The following is a 19,150-nucleotide window of genomic DNA, read 5'->3' as shown; positions in this document are numbered from 1 at the left end:
CACTGGAAAAATTACCTGTTCATAAAAGCTGGTCATTTACCAGTATCCCTGATTTAAAAAAAAAAAACACCCAATCTTAATGGGAGGGATAAGTGCCTAGCGAAATAAAAAGCCTTTAAAAAAAATAATACTGAATATGTGGAATTAAACTCCTGAAATGAAACAAGCTTAGGACACCTCAGTTCAGCCTCAACTGGCCTATGTTCCAAGTAATTTGGCACAAAGTGTAATACTTTTTTGGTCAGAAGGAAATTACACTGAAAGCACAAAGAGATTGAATTCTTCTCTGACCCCAGACTCTGAAGACGGTGTCTCCAGAACAGGGCCCACTGCTGAAGTGGTGTGGGGGGGGGGGGGGGGGGGGTGAACTCAAACCTGATCAGAGACTGACTGTCCTCAGACCCCATGAAAGGAAGGTCTCCAAAGTCAGAATGAGATACAAGATGAGCAATTCCTCTTGCGTTCCAAGACAGAGTCTTCGGAGACAGGTAAAAGTCCCTACCATCCCAGCCTTCCATGTAACACTGAACCAGGTGCTCATGACGATGGTCATTGCTGTCTGGTCCTCTTCAGGAAGATCTCATGCATGTAATCCCAAAATCTTCCCTGATGAGACTCGTTGTGGTGAATCATGGTGGTGAGAGCCTCACCCTGGTCAAGACTCTGCCAATAATCCTGTAGCCACATCTCCTTCCAGCTGAAACATAGAAGAGGGAAAGCACAACAAGCCATTAGAAAGTGAGGGGGTCTGAAGCGGAACCAACATTAAGACTGAATTCCTCTCTCACCTAAGAGGGGACTACGAAGGACAGAGGTTGAGGAAGCTCATTATTAAATATTGGAATTACTGAGTCACTGTGCTCTCTCTCAATCAGGGATTCTCAAACTTTTTCTATCGGTGACCCCTTTCACACAGCAAGCCTCTGAGTGCAACCCCCCCCCCCCCCTTATAAATTAAAAACACAAACTATTTCTAAGTGCTAAATGTACCACACATTTTTATTTAAATTATTGTTATAAGCAGAAAAGTTATTTTTTTAACTAGTTACTGTTTAATAACTGGGGTCAGGGCACGAAGAAACTTTGTCAAAGCAGACTTAGTGCCCTATTGCCACCCTTACTTCTGTGCTGCTGCTGGCAGCAGGCATTGCATTCAGAGCTGGGTGGCTGGAGAGTGGCAGCTGCTGGCAGGAGAGTGGCAGCTGCAGGCCGGGCACCCAGCTCTGAAGGCAGCACAGCCACCAGCAGCAGTGCAGAACTGCAGAAGTAAGGGTGGCAATGCCACACTATGCCACCCGTACTTCTGTGTCACGTTTGATCTTTGCACTTGGGAGACATGGCTATGGGGGGCAGGGACTAAAGCAAATTTTGGGGTGGCTATAGCCCCTGCAAGCCACCCCTCCTAGCACCGCGCCTGCCTGTGTGTGTGTCTGTTAAATTATAAATTACCTTTTTTTTTTTTGCCCATCTCAGTGTTCTGATTGGTCTGCGGTTTAATGCAGCTCTTCAGATGCTGAACAATCAAGCCCTCTAATGTTGTCTCAAGACAACAAATCTGTGCACACAATACTACAATCCCCAGAGTCCCAATTCCTTAAAGTGGTGGTGATAAAAAAATATACTTTGTTTAGGAACAACAATCACTGCATTATATGTTTACAATACTTCTGAAGTAAATACAGTACATTGTAACAGAAAGGTGTGTGTAATTTTCTAAAATGCTAGATTTAAATTATATACTGTATAGCAGTTGCTCTGTTTCATGCAGGTGTTTGAGACCCCCATGTAATAACTGCATGACCCCGTTTGAGAATCCCAGCTCTAAATGTATTCAAAGAAACCTGAAGGGAATTTACGTAGCAGAAACGACGACACCTTAGTACTGGCTTTGGAACTTGCTTAGATTTTGTGTTTGTGAATTTAGTGCTAGGGTAAGACAGAACATCAACAGCTTTGAAGAATGAAGTCCTCTAATAAAATAAACCCTTGCACAGAATCCTAACCTGGAACGACCACCTCTAGGAGCGTCAAAGTAGCTCTCCATGGCCCACATAGCGATAACTGGAGATGGGGTGAGGCCACAACTCATATCATAGTAAACACTAAACAGCTATCAGATGGGAACAGCTTTTGGTCATAAGAAGCCTAGGCTGTATTTGAATCAGTAATCAAGAGAGGAAAGGCTTTGAATCCCATCAATCCCTCAAGCCTTACAGTTACTCAGCTTTTTTTTTTTTGGGGGGGGGGGGGGGGGGAAGGAGATATACACTAAGGTTCTCAAACTTTGTCATAGCATGGACTACATCTTAACAGAAAGTGTGTGTATGGCAGCTCCCTTCCCATTCATGGTCATGTGGAGCACCTCCTCTCCCATTCATATTGTGACAGAGTACGCCAAAGCTTCATGTAAGTAATCACTGAGGTCATTCCATGACTAGCTAAACCTGGCAGGTTCGTGATGATCCCTAACATTCAGCCTCTCATGGAATATGTTCCCTCCTCAGCCAAGCAAGAATATCACAGATTCTGGCCACAAAAACTGAGCGGGATGCCATTTCAAACCTGTCCATATCAGCTACACAGTACTTATTGCTCATCCATGGTGCCAAGCTCATTTGTCGTCCCCCCCCCCCGCCCAAGATGATGAGTACAGCACTTCTGGCACCAATTCTACTCATCACAGGATGAATAAACCTTCAAGCCTGTGTTGCCCAGAAGCAATCCTCACATATATAGTACAAGAGTCCCAAAGGAATTGTACAGTGTGGTCAGAGAAATGTTCTTTGTGAACACTGAAATGTGAATGTACATTCTAGACCAATAGAATTAGTTTTCCCATTATCAGTAATGCCACTTGAAGTGGAAGGGTTCTTCAGAGTATATCTGTAGGGATCCCAGAACTTACCTTTCAGAACTGATCAATAAGCACAGGATTGGGGGCAGAGAAGCTTGCTCTTGCAGTCAAACTGCCTCAAATCTCATTAGGAGAAAGCAGCATTCAGATGTGCTGTGAGCCCTCTTCAATCAGTCCAGGATAGATGTCTTTTGTGGAACTGAACGTATGTGTGGAAATAGAGAACAATCACTTGAAATATTTCCTCCAAGCCCTGAGAAGTGGTGGAGGGATAATGGAAAAGGAAGCATTCTGGGCCTGAATTTTGGGGAAAATGAGGTTGTAAGTTAATCAGGTATCAGAGTTAATGTTTCATCCTCTTTCAAAAATGATCCATGGATCATTTTGGTTTATGATTAGGATTAATATATATAAATTTATATACTTTTCATGGGTAACATCATTTTATCAGCAAACAGTGCTAGTAACAGTTCTTCAAGGTCCAAACTGAAGCTGAGACTCAATGAATATCTCATGGGCTTCCTACAGGAATTACAGCCTTGATAAGGACAACCTGGCATTTTTCTTTTTACATCACCATTAACAGTTTTTGAGTGGGGAACATAATAAATTTCACTCTGACCTTCAACTCTCTCCTTTTGGAATACTAAAAAGCTTGTGCCCCAGCATGAAGGAACTAGCACTGAACTGTACATATACATGATCTGGAGGATGGCGTGGACTGCACTCTCAGCAAGTTTGCAGATGACACTAAACTGGGAGGAGTGGTAGATACGCTGGAGGGTAGGGATAGGATACAGAGGGACCTAGACAAATTACAGGATTGGGCCAAAAGAAACCTGATGAGGTTCAACAAGGACAAGTGCAGAGTCCTGCACTTAGGATGGAAGAATCCCATGCACTGGTACAGACTAGGGACTGAGTGGTTAGGCAGCAGTTCTGCAGAAAAGGACCAAGGGGTTACAGTGGATGAGAAGCTGGATATGAGTCAACAGTGTGCCCTTGGTGCCAAGAAGGCCAACGGCACTTTGGGCTGTATAAGTAGGGGCACTGCCAGCAGATCGAGGGACATGATCATTCCCCTCTATTTGACATTGGTGAGGTCTCATCTGGAGTACCGTGTCCAGTTTTGGGCCTCACACTACAAGAAGGATGTGGAAAAATTGGAAAGAGTCCAGCGGAGGGCAACAAAAATGATTAGGGGGCTGGGGCACATGACTTATGAGGAGGGGCTGAGGGAACTGGGGTTATTTAGTCTGCGGAAGAGAAGAATGAGGGGGGATTTGATAGCTGCTTTCAACTACCTGAAAGGGGGTTCCAAAGAGGATGGATCTAGACTGTTCTCAGTGGTACCAGATGACAGAACAAGGAGTAATGGTCTCAAGTTGCAGTGGGGGAGGTTTAGGTTGTATATTAGGAAAAAGTTTTTCACTGGGAGGGAGGTGAAGCACTGGAATGGGTTACCTAGGGAGGTGGTGGAATCTCCTTCCTTAGAGGTTTTTAAGGTCGGGCTTGACAAAGCCCTGTCTGGGATGATTTAGTTGGGAATTGGTCCTGCTTTGAGCAGGGGGTTGGGCTAGTTGACCTCCTGAGGTCCCTTCCAACCCTGATATTCTATGATTCTATGATTAAAACAAAAGAAACCTTTGACTTTAATACTGTTGACCACTGGTAAACACCTTTATAACAAGAACAATTCTACTAGGCTAAATTATGTTATATCTATACTTATGTGGGTTTGAAATTGTTCTGGTCTGTGCTTTTCCTGTCCTGAATTAAATTCTAGTGTGTGCATATAATGAGACTAGTGTACGTCTCCATCATCCCACTAGTATATTTCACTTCCACCTGGAGTATCTTATACTACCAAACATTTGTAACCTTTGGCTCCTATCCTCTGCAATCTAAGCATCTTCCCCATGACAGACATAACATTCAAAGACATTCAGGTAAGTAGGAAGGTGTTGTCACTCACCCTCCTAAACATGTAAGTCTTACAGTGATTTTGTCAAAAGCCCGACTCTGGAATATAAATCCATATCAATAGAACAGATGTGGCCCTTCCCCTCACACAAGAATTATGGACAACAACTCTCCATTATATGCTCTTGAAAGTACTATACTACACAGCTCAAGAGTAATTTCAGGTTCTGGTTCCTAGTAAACAGAACCCCTCATCACAAGCAGATAGGTCACTTAGTCACAGTCAGAGTGGCCAAGGATTCAACTGTCTACAGAAACTGAACCATCCTCTCATACCTAGAAATAGTTTCTCTATGGGCTATGGCTACACTGCAAACCAAGCTCACACTGGAAACTTGGGCTCAAGCCTATCGGGCCCCTTCCATCTATGCACAAATCACGCTAACTCAAGGCTCGGACCCCGAGTCGCAGGAGTCCATGGGGAGGGTCTGAACCTGAGTAAAATCAGGACCCCAGGTTCAAGCCCTATTGCTTTGCAGTGTAGATGCAGACCCACTGGACTCACGCTCTAGGAGTCCACCAAAAGTATTCCACAATCCCACGTGGCCTCTTTGTCTTCTGGACAGTCAAGTTTTCCCACACTGCACCACGAACAAAGGGTTAGAGCAGTTACATTGCTAGGATGCTAGGAAGTCTGGGATATGGGTGGTTGGACTTAGACCCACATAATGCAGCGTAGATGCTGGAGCCCCAGGTTGGGACCCAGGGTTTAACAATTCCTATTCTATGAAAAGTCTTGAGGCAACAGGGCTGCCAAGCCAGCACCTTTCAACAGCACTAAAGTCACTGTACTCAAGTGTTTAAAAAGATAAATGTACACCAAGTATGATTGTAAATACAAGTCTCACCCTTGTACATAAAGGTTATTGCACATGCAGACACACATTGTATGGTACAGTAATAGGGTAGAATCCCTTTAAATAGTTTGTGAGCACTCTAGTTGCTCTCACTGTTGTTTATGTTCAGAAGTCATCAGATCCTGCCAGGGCAGCAGCATATATATGTAGCTAGGCTTTGCACATTGTATATATAGTTAGTAAACAGCTATGTGGACCCAATTGTGCTTCTGTAGTTCCTACTTATTACATACGTAATAAGCAAAAGACAACATACACGTTCTGACAGGCACAACAGGGTATCAGCCAAACTGATTTTGCTGGTTGTGACACTATAGTCAGATTACGAAGCTTCATAAGACTGTAATTATGAAATTACACAACCATGGAACAAAACTAAAGTTTGGCACAAGACAGTGGCAATTCTGAGTTTCTGTCACTCCACTGATAGCTCTTTACCGTTCTTCTCTATTTTGGTGGCACAGATGGTTAAAGCCCAAATTCTCATCTGGAATCCTGCTGGTCACCTCATGGAAGTTGGACTGTATAGCATATGGATATCTTTCTACAGCAGATGGCCAGGAAGCATAGAAGTATTGTGTTGTGTGATCTCACCATTTTCCTCTGGTCTGATGGCCTAGATACAAGTTATCTGTAAATAATGGGTGAGGGGTCTACTGTTGGTCAGCGAGACACTAAGGGTATGTCTACACTACAAAATTAGGTTGATTTTATAGAAGTCGATTTTATACAGTCTATTGCGTACGTCCACACTAAGAGCATTAAGCTGGCGGAGTGCGTCCTCACTACTGCAACTAGCATCGACTTACTGAGTGGTGCACTGTGGGTAGCTATCCCACAGTTCCTGCAGTCTCCGCTGCCCATTGGAATACTGGGTTAAGCTCCCAATTCCTGATGGGGCAAAAAATTTGTTGTGGATGGTTTTGGGTACATGTCATCAGGCCCCCCCTCCCTCCCTCCTTCCGTGAGAGCAACGGCAGACAATCGTTTTGTGCCTTTTTTCCAGGGTCCCGTCCGCCAGACCCGCTCAGCCCGCTGCCTGCCTGGATGATGGGAACCCTAGGCAGGCAGCGGGCTGAGCGGGCCCGACAGACGGAGTCCCAGACCGGCAGCGGGTTGAGCGGCTCAGCCAGCTGCCGGTCTGGGGCTCCGTCCGCTGGCTTCTGCCAGCCGGAGTCCTGCTCAGCCCCGCTCAGCTGGCAGACCTCGGTGAGGTAGATCGGGGGTGCCTGGACAGACATGGCTGTCCTCCTCTTAGAGCACCGAATGGGAGTGACTCCAGGTCATTCTCTTCTTTAAGTTTTGTCTCATGGAGATTCAGTCCTGCCTGGAATATCATGCGAGCTGGAGGCTTCTGCCTCAGGCTGCTCTCCCAGCCGGCATTACCGTGCGGTCGCACCTACCCCAGTCTGCCCCTTGCTCCCATGGCTCAGAAAGCCTGGACAGTAGTAAGGAGCAGTTCAATTTGTGGAATGACAAATCCAGAACGAAGGATTGCACTCTATGGGCCACGTTAAGATTATTTCAGAGTCCTAGATGGCATTTAGTCCCTATAAAAGGCTTCATGAAAATTTCCCCCCGCCCCTAACAAAAATGTTAATTTACACTGGTCTACAATTTTTGAGAAGTCATCTGCTTCAGAGATAAAATGTGCTATTTATTATGTATTTTGATGTGCTGAATTCAAATATGACAATTAAAACAACTGATTGGCTACTGTTTCTAAGATATTTCAGTTTTTACATTTTATGTCTAAAACTCTACTATCTACACAATATACATAATCATAAATTGTAAACCTAGGTCTTTTCATGTGTTTATGGTTGCTTTACATGATAATATTTCACCTGTCCTGTTTATGTAACACTTTAAAAATTAGCAAAAGGGTTATATAAATAAAATTTGTTATGAAACAAAAGGCAAAAAACTATTATGTACATAGTTTAGTCCTATTCAGTGTCTACTCGGCGCTTCTTGGCTTGTCTCTTGTATTCATTAAATGGAGCATCTCTTGTCACTGTCCAGCAATAGTCTGCAAGCATTGATGGGCTCCATTTGCCCTGATAGCGTTTCTCCATTGTTGCAATGTCCTGGTGAAATCGCTCGCCGTGCTCGTCGCTCACTGCTCCGCAGTTTGGTGGAAAAAAATCTAGGTGAGAGTGCAAAAAATGTATCTTTAATGACATGTTGCAACCAAGGCTTTTGTATGCCTTGAGGAGGTTTTCCACCAACAACCTGTAGTTGTCTGCCTCGTTGTTTCCGAGAAAATTTATTGCCACTAACTGGAAGGCTTTCCATGCCGTCTTTTCCTTGCCATGCAGTGCATGGTCAAATGCATCATCTCGAAGAAGTTCACGAATCTGAGGACCAACAAAGACACCTTCCTTTATCTTAGCTTCACTTAACCTTGGAAATTTTCCACGGAGGTACTTGAAAGCTGCTTGTGTTTTGTCAATGGCCTTGACAAAGTTCTTCATCAGACCCAGCTTGATGTGAAAGGGTGGTAACAAAATCTTCCTTGATTCAATAAGTGGTGGATGCTGAACACTTTTCCTCCCAGGTTCCAATGACTGTCGGAGTGGCCAATCTTTCTTGATGTAGTGGGAATCTCTTGCACGACTATCCCATTCGCAGAGAAAACAGCAGTACTTTGTGTATCCAGTCTGCAGACCAAGCAAGAGAGCAACAACCTTCAAATCGCCACAGAGCTGCCACTGATGTTGGTCATAACTTTTGAGGTGCATAAACTGTTTCATGTTGTCATAGGTTTCCTTCATATGGACTGCATGACCAACTGGAATTGATGGCAAAACATTGCCATTATGCAGTAAAACAGCTTTAAGACTCGTCTTCGATGAATCAATGAACAGTCTCCACTCATCTGGATCGTGAACGATGTTGAGGGCTGCCATCACACCATCGATGTTGTTGCAGGCTACAAGATCACCTTCCATGAAGAAGAATGGGACAAGATCCTTTTGACGGTCACGGAACATGGAAACCCTAACATCACCTGCCAGGAGATTCCACTGCTGTAGTCTGGAGCCCAACAGCTCTGCCTTACTCTTGCGTAGTTCCAAATCCCTGACAAGGTCATTCCGTTCACCTTGTGTTATGAGGCGTGGTTCAGAGGAGGAGGATGGGAGAAAATGTGGGTCCTGTGACATTGATGGTTCAGGACCAGAAGTTTCATCCTCTTCCTCATCTGACTCAAGTGAGAATGATTCTGGTGCATCAGGAACCGGCAGTCCTTCTCCGTGGGGTACTGGGCGTATAGCTGATGGAATGTTTGGATAATGCACAGTCCACTTTTTCTTCTTTGACTCACCTTTCCCAACTGGAGGCACCATGCAGAAGTAACAATTGCTGGTATGATCTGTTGGCTCTCTCCAAATCATTGGCACTGCAAAAGGCATAGATTTCCTTTTCCTGTTCAACCACTGGCGAAGATTTGTTGCACAAGTGTTGCAGCATATGTGTGGGGCCCACCTCTTGTCCTGATCTCCAATTTTGCAGCCAAAATAAAGGTGATAGGCTCTCTTAACCATAGTGGTTATACTGCGCTTTTGTGATGCAAAAGTCACTTCACCACAAACATAGAAGTTATCTGCACTGTTCACACAAGTACGAGGCATCTCTGCTCACTTTGGCTAAACAGAAATGTGTCCCTTTGCAAAATCAAACACTGACAAATAAGAGAGCACGACACTATGATTTCTAGAGCTGATACAGGGCAATTTGTTCAGCAGAGTGATGTAAGCTTCGTTATGATTGCATCATCCATGACTTCTAGGAATAACATGATGCAATTCATATCATGTATGACGCAATACCAGCTTCAGATTGCATCATTCATTGTTTTGCCTAAAAAGCAAGTACTGTCCAAACCCAGTCATAGATTTATTCATAGATCCAGTCAAAGATGTATTTTAGTCATTTCTGGTTTAAATTGAGATCCCTTCCCTTTATAACTCACTTATCCTCCGCTATTCCCAAGTCAAGGGTCGTATATACTGACCCAATAGCATATCTTGAAAACTCGAACCAATCAACAATTTTAAGCATCATTTTCATTCTCAGTGACCCAGAATTAGTAAAGTTTGACTACATTTATTTCAGAAGCATTATGGCTGTAGAGCAGTGTTATCAGAGCAGCTGAAAGGGTAAGGAACCCGGGACTATAACTTAGAGACAGCTTCCATATTATTTAACTCATAATTGATATAATTCAAAGTAAAATTTCACAGTGCAGTCTGTTCTAAGACTTAAAATGCAGGATGGGAGTCAGAAAAAGAACAGTGACCTGTTTCCGCCCGGTTTTGAACCGGGGACGTTTCGCATGTCAGGTGAATGTGATAACCACTACACTATGGGGCTTCTCTTTTTTTGCCACAGACTTTGCCGAATGCACAGGAATGTTTTCTCTAGCTACAGAAGCTACCTAATGCAATGCCTATATCTATGGCCTTCCTGCTCACAAAGCAGTCATGCCCCCGCCCAAGGCTGACACAGTGCAGAGTGCATGTGACACAGCGACCTGGCTCGGGCAGGATCGCTAGCAAGGCATGATACTTTTGACGTTAAGCAAACACAGCAATTCTTTCCTGGCCTCTGCCAGTGAATGCCTCCATGCATTACGCTGTGCCCTATCAGTGCGGGAGGACTGCATGAGCTTGGAAAACATGTCATTGCGAGTGCGGGTTTTTTTGCCTTCTAATCTGCGATAACCTCAGGGACGGAGATGATAGGGGGAGCGTAGAAACATTCTGGGGGTACTGCATGCTGAGTTCGCCATGCTGGCCAAACAGGAAATGAAATTCAAAAGTTCCTGGGGCTTTTCCTGTGTACCTGGCTAGTGCATCTGAGTTCAAAGTGCTGTCCAGAGCAGTCACAATGGAGCACTCTGGGATAGCTCCTGGAGGCCAATACCGTCGAATTGCGTCCACAACTACCCCAAATTCGACCCGGCGGGTTGATTTCAGTGCTAATCCCCTCGTCGGGGAGGAATACAGAAATCGATTTTAAGAGCCCTTTGAGTTGACAAAAATGGCTTAGTTGAGTGGACGGGTGCAGGGTTAAATCGATCTAACGCTGCTAAATTCGACCTAAACTCGTAGTGTAGACCAGGGCTAAGAGACCTCTGTGTAAGAGGCCTACAGCTTGGAATATGGAGCTACAGTATACACATCCACTCAGATTGATGATCCCCCGACAGAACCATACATTACCCTAACTTGCATCCAGAAAACCTCTCCATGCCTATTCAGTAGCAACTGTTACTTGCCTAAACTAAATCTCTTCTGCCACCTGCTGCTCAAGATGTCACCCTAACAAACAAGTACAAGGAAAGAAAAAAGACCACCACCAAGGAAAGTAGTGCATACTCATTCTATTGACTGATCTTGCATAGCTTCTCTTGGCAGCTGTTTATAATGGGGGAGTGAATCTTTCTACTAAGAAAACACATTCCAAAAGCCCCTCAAAACAACCAACAGAAGATAAAATCGTTTTAAAGCTTTTTGGAGCTCCTTTACTCAGGAGTTTGCTTTTGCAATTGGTCCATACATGGATCACTCGTGGTATTCTGAAAACAATAATGAAAAGGATATTAATGAGATTTTTGTGTGCAATGAGTTTCATAAGGAATTATTATGACCTCAAGGTGAAATTTTGGGGGAGGGGAGACAGGACAGGGAGAAAGACATTTGTTAACATTTAATTTGGTCACTTTTAGTAGTATTCAAATGTAGAAAAATAGGTTCTTTTGAACAGTTAAGAAATTTCAAACACTTCTTTTGCACTTGGATAATTTAAATGCTTCTTTTTAAAACTTCAGACTTGCCTAAGACTTTGTCCCCGATGACAACACGTACCTCTGACATGTTAAGAAACTATTTTACAAATAAGGTGAGAGTGTTCTTCCTAGGGAGGGAGTCTTCTGATATTTGAATCAATCATTCTGTTTTGTTACATTAATAGTTTATACAGTGGAAACGGCAATAGGATATGGACATTTTCAGCAGCAGGTCATGGTTCAAGAACAGCCAATGTCAGCAGTGGCTGGAAGATTTTACTATATGATGGCTGACAGCTCATGTCACACGGATTGGGTAGACTCAAACCATTTCCTAAGGGGCAGGCGTCTACAACACAAATCCCATCATGACAAGTGCCTAACTGACCTCTTTATTAGCCATCTTAGCAGAGACACAAAGGACTAAATGGACAGTGAAAATTTAAATGCTTCTCAAGACTAGAAGTGGTTGCTTCAGAACAGACCTGACGTACATTGCTGGTAAAGTGGAGGGAAGCTTACACTGCCTCTGCCCATGCTGAATCTGGCCTGTGGACAGAAGACTCCAGCCTTTAGGACTGTCAGTCCAGTATCTTTCACCAGCATTGTGCAAAAGCAGGGACAGGGCCCACTCATCCTGTTCTTAGAGTTAATCCCTTCTGAACAATTGAGACTTTAAGAACTGAGGTTCTACACAGACATTAAAGATCTTACTGTACTTTATATAAGAGTAGGAATTTGTCCCAGTGTCAAACCCAATTTAGGGTGGGATTTTTCAAAGTGCTCAGGGTTGGCAAAACTGCTCCAACTGAAGTAAGGGGGAATTTTATTATTGTTTTCAATGGGAACAGAGTTAGGCCAACACAGAGTACATTTGGAAATCACACCCTTAATGCAATAATAATCTTTTGTACTAAGTTACATAACATATTTCATCCAAGGACCTCAAAGTGCTTTGGAAAAGTGGGTACTGTTATCATTTTACAGATAGCTTGACATGCAGAAAGGTTAAATGACTTACCGAGGTCACAGTACATTTCAGTGGCAGAGTGAAGAACAGAATCCAGCTCTCCCAGTCTCTTGCTTTAACCCAGGGGCGGGCAAACTATTTGGCCTGGGGGCCGCATCGGGTTTCGTAAATTGTATGGAGGGCCGGTTAGGGGAGAGGGTCATGGCCCGGCCCCCACCTCCTATCTGCCTCCCCCCCCCCCCCCCAGGCCTCCTGCCCCATCCCCCCCCCCCGTTCCCTGACGGCCCCCCCCGGGACCCCTGCCCCATCCAACCACCCCTTCTCCCTGTCCCCTGACTGCCCCCTGCCGCCCCATCCAACCCCCCCCCCCTCCTTCCTGACTCCTGGGACCCCTGCTCCCATTCAAACCCCTGTTCCCCCCCCCAACCCCTATCAACACCCCCGCCCCCTGGCTACCACCCCAAACTCCCCTGCCCTCTATCCAACACCCCCTGCTCCCTTACCGCGCTGCCTGGAGCACCGGTGGCTGGCGGCGCTACAGCCATGCCGCCTGGCTGGAGCCAGGCCATGTCGCCGTCACGCAGCTCAGAGCACTGGGTCAGGCCGGGCTCTGTAGCTGCGCTGCCCCAGGAGCTCACAGCCCCGCCGCCGAGAGCATTGCGCCGGCGGCGGAGCGAGTTGAGGCTGCGGGGGAGGAGGGACAGCAGGGGAGGGGCTGGGGGTGAGCCTCCCGGGCCCAGAGCTCAGGGGCCAAGCAGGACGGTCCGGCGGACCAGATGTGGCCCCCGGGCCGTAGTTTGCCCACCCCTGCTTTAACCATTAACCAATGCTCTCTACGAATTCCCCCCCTTTTAACCACATGGCTGTACACAGCATACATGACTCTTGCTTCCACTTAAGGGGTGTCATACATTTCAGCGCTGCTCTACATATGTAGTTTGAGAAGCATTTTGGAATCCTTCAGGATGAAAAGTATTAGACAAACCTGTATTAACTGGGCTTTTATAAAATGATTTTGTAAAAACAACATTAATACAATACCTGTCTCCTGCAGAGAGATCCTCAATGTTTCCAAAGCCAGGGGCTGGCATGGGACACCCCATGTGTGTGAACTTAGCTATGTGGGGTTCAGGAGCTGGCACTTTCCCATGAGATTTCTTATGATCCCTCTCACCAGCGACTCGGATGTTCTCCCTGTCACAGATGAAACACTCAAAGCCGTTCAGATAATTGGGCAAAGTCATGTCATTCACTCCCCATTCACGCCTCTCCATGTTCTCCAGCAGAAACTGGTTTGTAATGCCTCCCGGCTTCTTATACTCTAGGTATTTCAAATACTCCTCTCCATTCCTGTCCAGGAAGTCAAGGAACTGTGCTAGCTCTTGGGGGCTTCGGAAATCATCCACGAGGATGATGGAGAGTTCATCAGGCATCCAGTCCCGCACAGATGGGGAGCCTCGGTATACAGGGATGGCGCCCAAATGCATTGGACGCCACAGCTTCTCGGTCATGTAGTCATTGCATATGGCATTCTCCATCGCAAGATGAAACTTGTACCTGGAGATAAAGGTCATGAATTCAGAATCCTCTGTTGTGGCTGTAGAAGTGTCCCTCAGCCTCTCACTGGGAAGCTCTCGATTATTCAGGCATTTACCATAGGAGTCTACCTAAAATAGTAATAATCATCTTTACAAAAGTAATTTCTCTGTTTTAAACTTATTTTCAGTGGAGAGTTCCCTTCTCCCTTATTTTCAGTGGAGAGATTCCTTCTGACCAGTTCCTAAGAATCTGAACTTGGCCTCTCACTCCAACATCTTCCTTCTCAACAAGTGGAGTCAGCCAAAAAATTCTAACACATCTAATATTCATTGGAGAATATTTACATTTCAACCCTCCTTCCTCTTCCAAGCACTCAATTCCTTTCCCAACAGGTTAAGAGGAATTCCCCAAGTCAATTGCAGCTCCTTGTATCCAGCAGCAGAACTGTGCCCTAGATGTTAACCATAGCTGACAGACACAAGATGCAGCGCCTCATCCTCTTCCTCACCAACTCCTGTTCTACATTGCCCACTACATAAACATAGTGCCAGGTTTCAGAGGGGTAGTCGTTAGTCTGTATCAGCAAAAACAACGAGGAGTCCTTGTGGCACCTTAGAGACTAACACATTTATTTGGGCATAAGCTTTCGTGGGCTATAACCCACTTCATCAGATGCATGGAGAGGAAAATACAGCAGCCAGGTATAAATACACAGCACATGAAAAGTATCAACATTTTTGTAGTGACCCAGTCCCTCTCAGTCTTTATTCAGGCCTAATTTGATGGTGTCAAGTTTGCAAATTAATTCCAGTTCTACAGTTTCTCGTTGAAATCTGTTTTTGAAGGTTTTTTGTTGAAGAATTGCCACTTTTAAGCCTGTTATTGAGTGTCCAGGGAGACTGAAGTGCTCTCCTACTGGTTTTTGAATGTCACAGTTCTTGATGTCTGATTTGTGTCAATTTATTTGTTTGCCTAGAGACTGTCTGGTTTGTCCAATGTACATGGCAGAGGGGCATTGCTGGCACATGATGTCATATCACATTGGTAGATGTGCTGGGTCATTACAAAAAATAATTTTCCCTCTGTTGATACTCACATCTTCTTGTCAACTGTTGAGAATGGGCCACATCTACCATGGTTGAATTGGTCTCGTTAGCACTGACCCCCCACTTGGTAAGGCAACTGCCATCTTTTCATGTGCTGTGTATCTATACCTGCCTACTGTATTTTCCACTCCATGCATCTGATGAAGTAGGTTATAGCCCACGAAGGCTCTAAGGTGCCACAAGGACTCCTTGTTGTTTTTGCTGATACAGACTAACACGGCTATCCCTCTGAAACCTGTCACTATATTTATGTAGTGGACAATGCAGAACAATAGTTGATGAGGGAGGGGATGAGGCTCATTTTTTCTGTAATTTTCTCTTAAAATAATACTGACACAGCACTTCACAAATGCTGTACAGACATCAATTAATCCATATCAATCTGTAACCCACTAACCCCCCTTTTTTACCCTATGACTGCAGGGACGTTAACGGGGCACTCCACCTTGAAAGGTCCCTTAGAATATGTGCTAACTACATATGCTAAATAATCTGTTCCACCTTGTATTTAGCTGTGCCTGTGACACTAGTACCTTTCCCACACTTGCATCCGAAGAAGTGGGTTGTAGCCCACGAAAGCTTATGCTCTAATAAATTTGTTAGTCTCTAAGGTGCCACAAGTACTCCTGTTCTTTTTCCCACACTTGAAGATCTCTGTGTAGCTCGAAAGTGTGTCTATCTCATCAACAGAAGTTGGTCTCTAATCTTCTGGGACTGATACAGTTACAACACTGCATACAGCCTCAAAAACTGAGTTAAAAGCAGATCTTTGGTCTACAATACAAGATGTAACCCTGTCCGAACAGAGTTGTTAGTAATTCTATAATTGAACAAGTGCTGAACATTATTTCTCGTTTACAAGTACAGCTAAACTGTGTTCAGCTAACATGATTGCTAGCAAGAGTGTTCATACATTATTTAATCTCCTAGGGTAGCCCTGATTTTGACAATAAGACAAATAGTTATACCCTCAGGCTAGTCCTCATTCCCATTACAACCCAATTACCTTCCCATTAAAACCCAATTACCTCATCAGTATGAGGCCAGATATGGGATGCTCAAAACCAGGTAGACGAGAGCCGTTTTCATCAGCCTGAGGGTGTAGATTGCTCCTCCTCATGTCAACCAGGTTACTAACTCACCCTTACTCAGTCCCCACAGACAGTCATAGTTATCAGCCCCTCTTGGGTCTCCAGTTCTTGACTTGTCATGAAAGAGGTGCTGGAGCGCAAGCAATTTTTACACATTAGTTACTTGTGCAGCAAGCTCAGAGGTGCCAGGGCTATGAACGGCCAAGCCTAGAGATATCGGGGCTCAGCCCCGGCTCAAATTAAGCATAGCGTGTCTCCCCAACTCCTCTCTCTGCCTTCCCCCAGCAGCCCGAGCAGTTACCTGGATGTGCTTCATGAGCTCCCGCACGTATCTGTCCCTGTCGGAGGGGACATCGCAGTGGGACTGCATGTACAGCACCGGGGCATAGCCCTGCTTTCGCCACCGCTCCTTTTCCGCCAGCGGCAGGGCGGCCCGGCGCAGGTAGGCCAGGCTGGCCAGCCACTGCAGGGTCAGGGGATAGTCCGACTCCCTCCGGAAGGTGGCCGTGTAGTTGAAGAGGCTGATGCCGGGCCGGTGGGAGAGCAGGTAGTTGTTCATGGGGGACTCCTCATGGAACAGCGCCCAGGTCTGGTGGGGCAGCCGCGGCAGCGGGGCCTCGTAGGCCCGGAAGTCCGTCCCGTAGAAGATGATGGCTTTGGTGCGCTGGTGCAGCGCCACGCGCCGGCGCCGGGTCACCAGGCAGGAGTGGCGCGCGCAGTCGATGCGCTCCGTGTCCCCCGGGAAGTGCGGGAAGAGGCCCGGGCTCCACCACAGCAGGATGGGCAATTCCCGGTTGCGGCGGGTGTCGCCGTTCCCAGGGCCCCGGTACGAGGCCGCGACCACCGCCCCGAACTCCACCGGGGGCAGGCCGGTGCTGGGCTGGAAAGGGGAGCGGCCGCGGGGCTCGGGCGGCCCCTCTGCGGGCTCCCACTCCCCAGCTGCGAGCGGCCCGGCCACTGCGGCCAGCACCGCCAGCGTCAAGCTCGCTGCAAGGCAACAGCGCGGCCGGGACACCCGGCCCTGCCCGCCGCCCCGAACGCCCATTGCCGGCAGCTCCGCGCGCCCGCCCCTTTGCGAGTTCCTGGCACTCCAGCCTCTCCCTGTGCTGTGGCTAGAGTTGCCAATTGTCCAATCACACAAAGCCAATTCTGGCCCCGCCCCCTTCTCTAAAGGCCCCGCCCCATTCCTTCCATCCCCCACTCCCTCCAGCGCTCGTGCTTCCTCCACCCTAACTCATTTTCACCAGGCTGGAGCAAGTGGTTGGGGTACAAGAGAGGATGCAAGCTCAGGAAAGGGGTTTGGGTTGCTGGTCCAAGAGGTGGCTCAGGACTGGGGCAAGGGGTTCAGTGTGTAAGCTCCAGCCAGGTGGCGCTTACCTGGGGAGTCTCCTGGGTGGTGGCACAGCAGGGCTAAGGCAGGTCCCATACCTGTCCTGGCCCTGCGCCGCTCCTAGAAGCAGCTGGCCCATCGCTGTGGCTCTTAGATGGGGAGGGGCTCCGCCTACTACCACTACCTACAGGCACCGCCCCCGCAGCTCCCATTGGCCGCAGTTCCTGACTAACAGGAGCTGTGGAGCTGGTGCTCAGGGTGGGGGCAGTACACAGAGACTCCCTCCCCCAGGGATGTGCTGACTGCTTCCAGGAGCAGTGTGGGGTTAGGTAGGGAGCCTGACTTAGCCCTGCTGGACTTTTAGCAGCCTAAAATCTCCCACTTGGCTTGTGTAGCCTCTGGGAGATAGAGCCCCATATTGGGAGACTCCCAGCAAAACCAGAAGGGTTGGCAACCTTACCTGGGGTGCGTGCTTAGGCATTAGGGGCAGCCCTACCTTGGTGCCCGTCCCTCCCTCCCGTCTGGCCATGCCGCGTTCAGCAGGTCAGTTGAGCCATCGCTTCCTGAACAGCCTGCAACTCACACTGCCCTGGCACAACAGTGCTGAGGGATGGCCCCTTGCCCCCACAGGATAAGCCCAGCTGGGCCCTGAGAAGCTGGATGTAGGCTTCCCCCCAAATACAGCAGGAGAGATGGGATCCCCTTATAGCCCAGCACAGGCACCATGCTGGTGCCATTCACTCAGCAGCCAGGGACAAATTGCCCATGCCAACGCCGTAACACTAGGAAGCCAGCCAGCCAGCTAGTCCCAACCCAGCCTGCATGCTCAATGGATCCCATGCCAGGCAGTGGCAGCAGGGCTTGCCCTGAGTCTGTGGTTTTTAGTATATCATGGTCTGCCAACCCCAAACCCTTTAATTACTAATCAATGGTCTGTCCAACAGTGATCTGTACTTCCCATAGCTCATGTTATACAGACATCCGTGTAAGAGCATGCTCTGACTATAACATAAGCAAGGAGGTGCCAGTGTTTGGCCCAAGGATATTTCCAAGTGGTCTTAAATTTGCTACTCTGCCTAACGATGTTATTTGTGATGAGCAGGTCATGCTCCACACAGGTGCCGAGGAGGAAAGTACCTTGGGAGTTTACATTTCCCTCCCACCCCTTCTTTGCCTATTGTGCTGCTCCAGAGTTGGGAGTCCCGTCTGACTCTGGCATTGAACTCTCTCAGGAAAATGAGTTTGTCTACCTTAGGTATGGCTGTAAGGACTGCATTGAGAGCTCTATAAAACTGCTCCTGGTGGTCTTCCTCATCATTGATTGTTAGGGCATATGCACTGATGACCCTGGCATATTGGTTGTTGGTGAGCTTAAGCCGAAGAGTCATAGGACGATTGTTGATCCGAATGGGAAGCTCCAAAAGCTGACTTGCAATCTTATTTTTGATGGCAGAGCCAATCCTGTGAATTAGTCTCTCTTCAGGTGGCTTTCCTTTTCAAAAGAAGGTGCAGCCACGTCCATCCTCTTAATTGGCCCTCATCAGTCCAGTGGGTCTCACTCAAGGCTGCAATGTCAATTTTGAGTCTTGCCAGTTCTCTGGCAATTAGAGCAGTTCTTTCTGGACA

At 46.9% G+C, this 19,150-nt stretch overlaps 1 protein-coding gene across 3 annotated transcripts; it reads right to left on the bottom strand.

The window, feature by feature from the left end:
- Window positions 1-352: 352 nt before the first annotated feature.
- Window positions 353-17,248, bottom strand: FUT11 (fucosyltransferase 11). Of its 3 annotated transcripts, none has more exons than XR_002909147.2 (4): window positions 16,496-17,248; window positions 13,500-14,125; window positions 2,906-3,053; window positions 612-697 (listed from the first exon to the last, which is right to left on the bottom strand). XR_002909147.2 is itself a non-coding variant. In XM_024218743.3 (3 exons), exons 1-3 carry the CDS (start codon window positions 17,237-17,239, stop codon window positions 550-552), a joined length of 1,518 nt encoding a protein of 505 aa, XP_024074511.1. In that variant the 5' UTR covers window positions 17,240-17,248; the 3' UTR covers window positions 353-549. The 3 variants fall into 3 exon arrangements, 1 of the variants encoding a protein (XP_024074511.1); XR_002909148.2 differs by lacking the exon at window positions 612-697 and adding an exon at window positions 1,283-1,593; XM_024218743.3 differs by lacking the exon at window positions 2,906-3,053 and having other exon boundaries at window positions 353-697.
- Window positions 17,249-19,150: the final 1,902 nt, after the last annotated feature.

This window comes from Terrapene carolina, unplaced genomic scaffold (assembly GCF_002925995.2).
Source record: "Terrapene carolina triunguis isolate 2854851 unplaced genomic scaffold, T_m_triunguis-2.0 Scaffold310, whole genome shotgun sequence".
Lineage (NCBI taxonomy): Eukaryota > Metazoa > Chordata > Testudines > Emydidae > Terrapene > Terrapene triunguis.
The sequence above is the reverse complement of the archived record's forward strand: the minus strand, read 5'-3'. Positions and strand labels throughout refer to the sequence as shown.

Coding starts and splice junctions, on each gene's coding strand:
- FUT11 (XM_024218743.3), bottom strand. CDS start 17,239: ATGGGCGTTCGGGGCGGCGGGCAGGGCCGGGTGTCCCGGCCGCGCTGT. Junction 14,126..16,495: donor AGCTCATGAAGCACATCCAG/GTAACTGCTCGG, acceptor TTACTATTTTAG/GTAGACTCCTATGGTAAATG. Junction 698..13,499: donor GATCTCTCTGCAGGAGACAG/GTATTGTATTAA, acceptor TCTATGTTTCAG/CTGGAAGGAGATGTGGCTAC.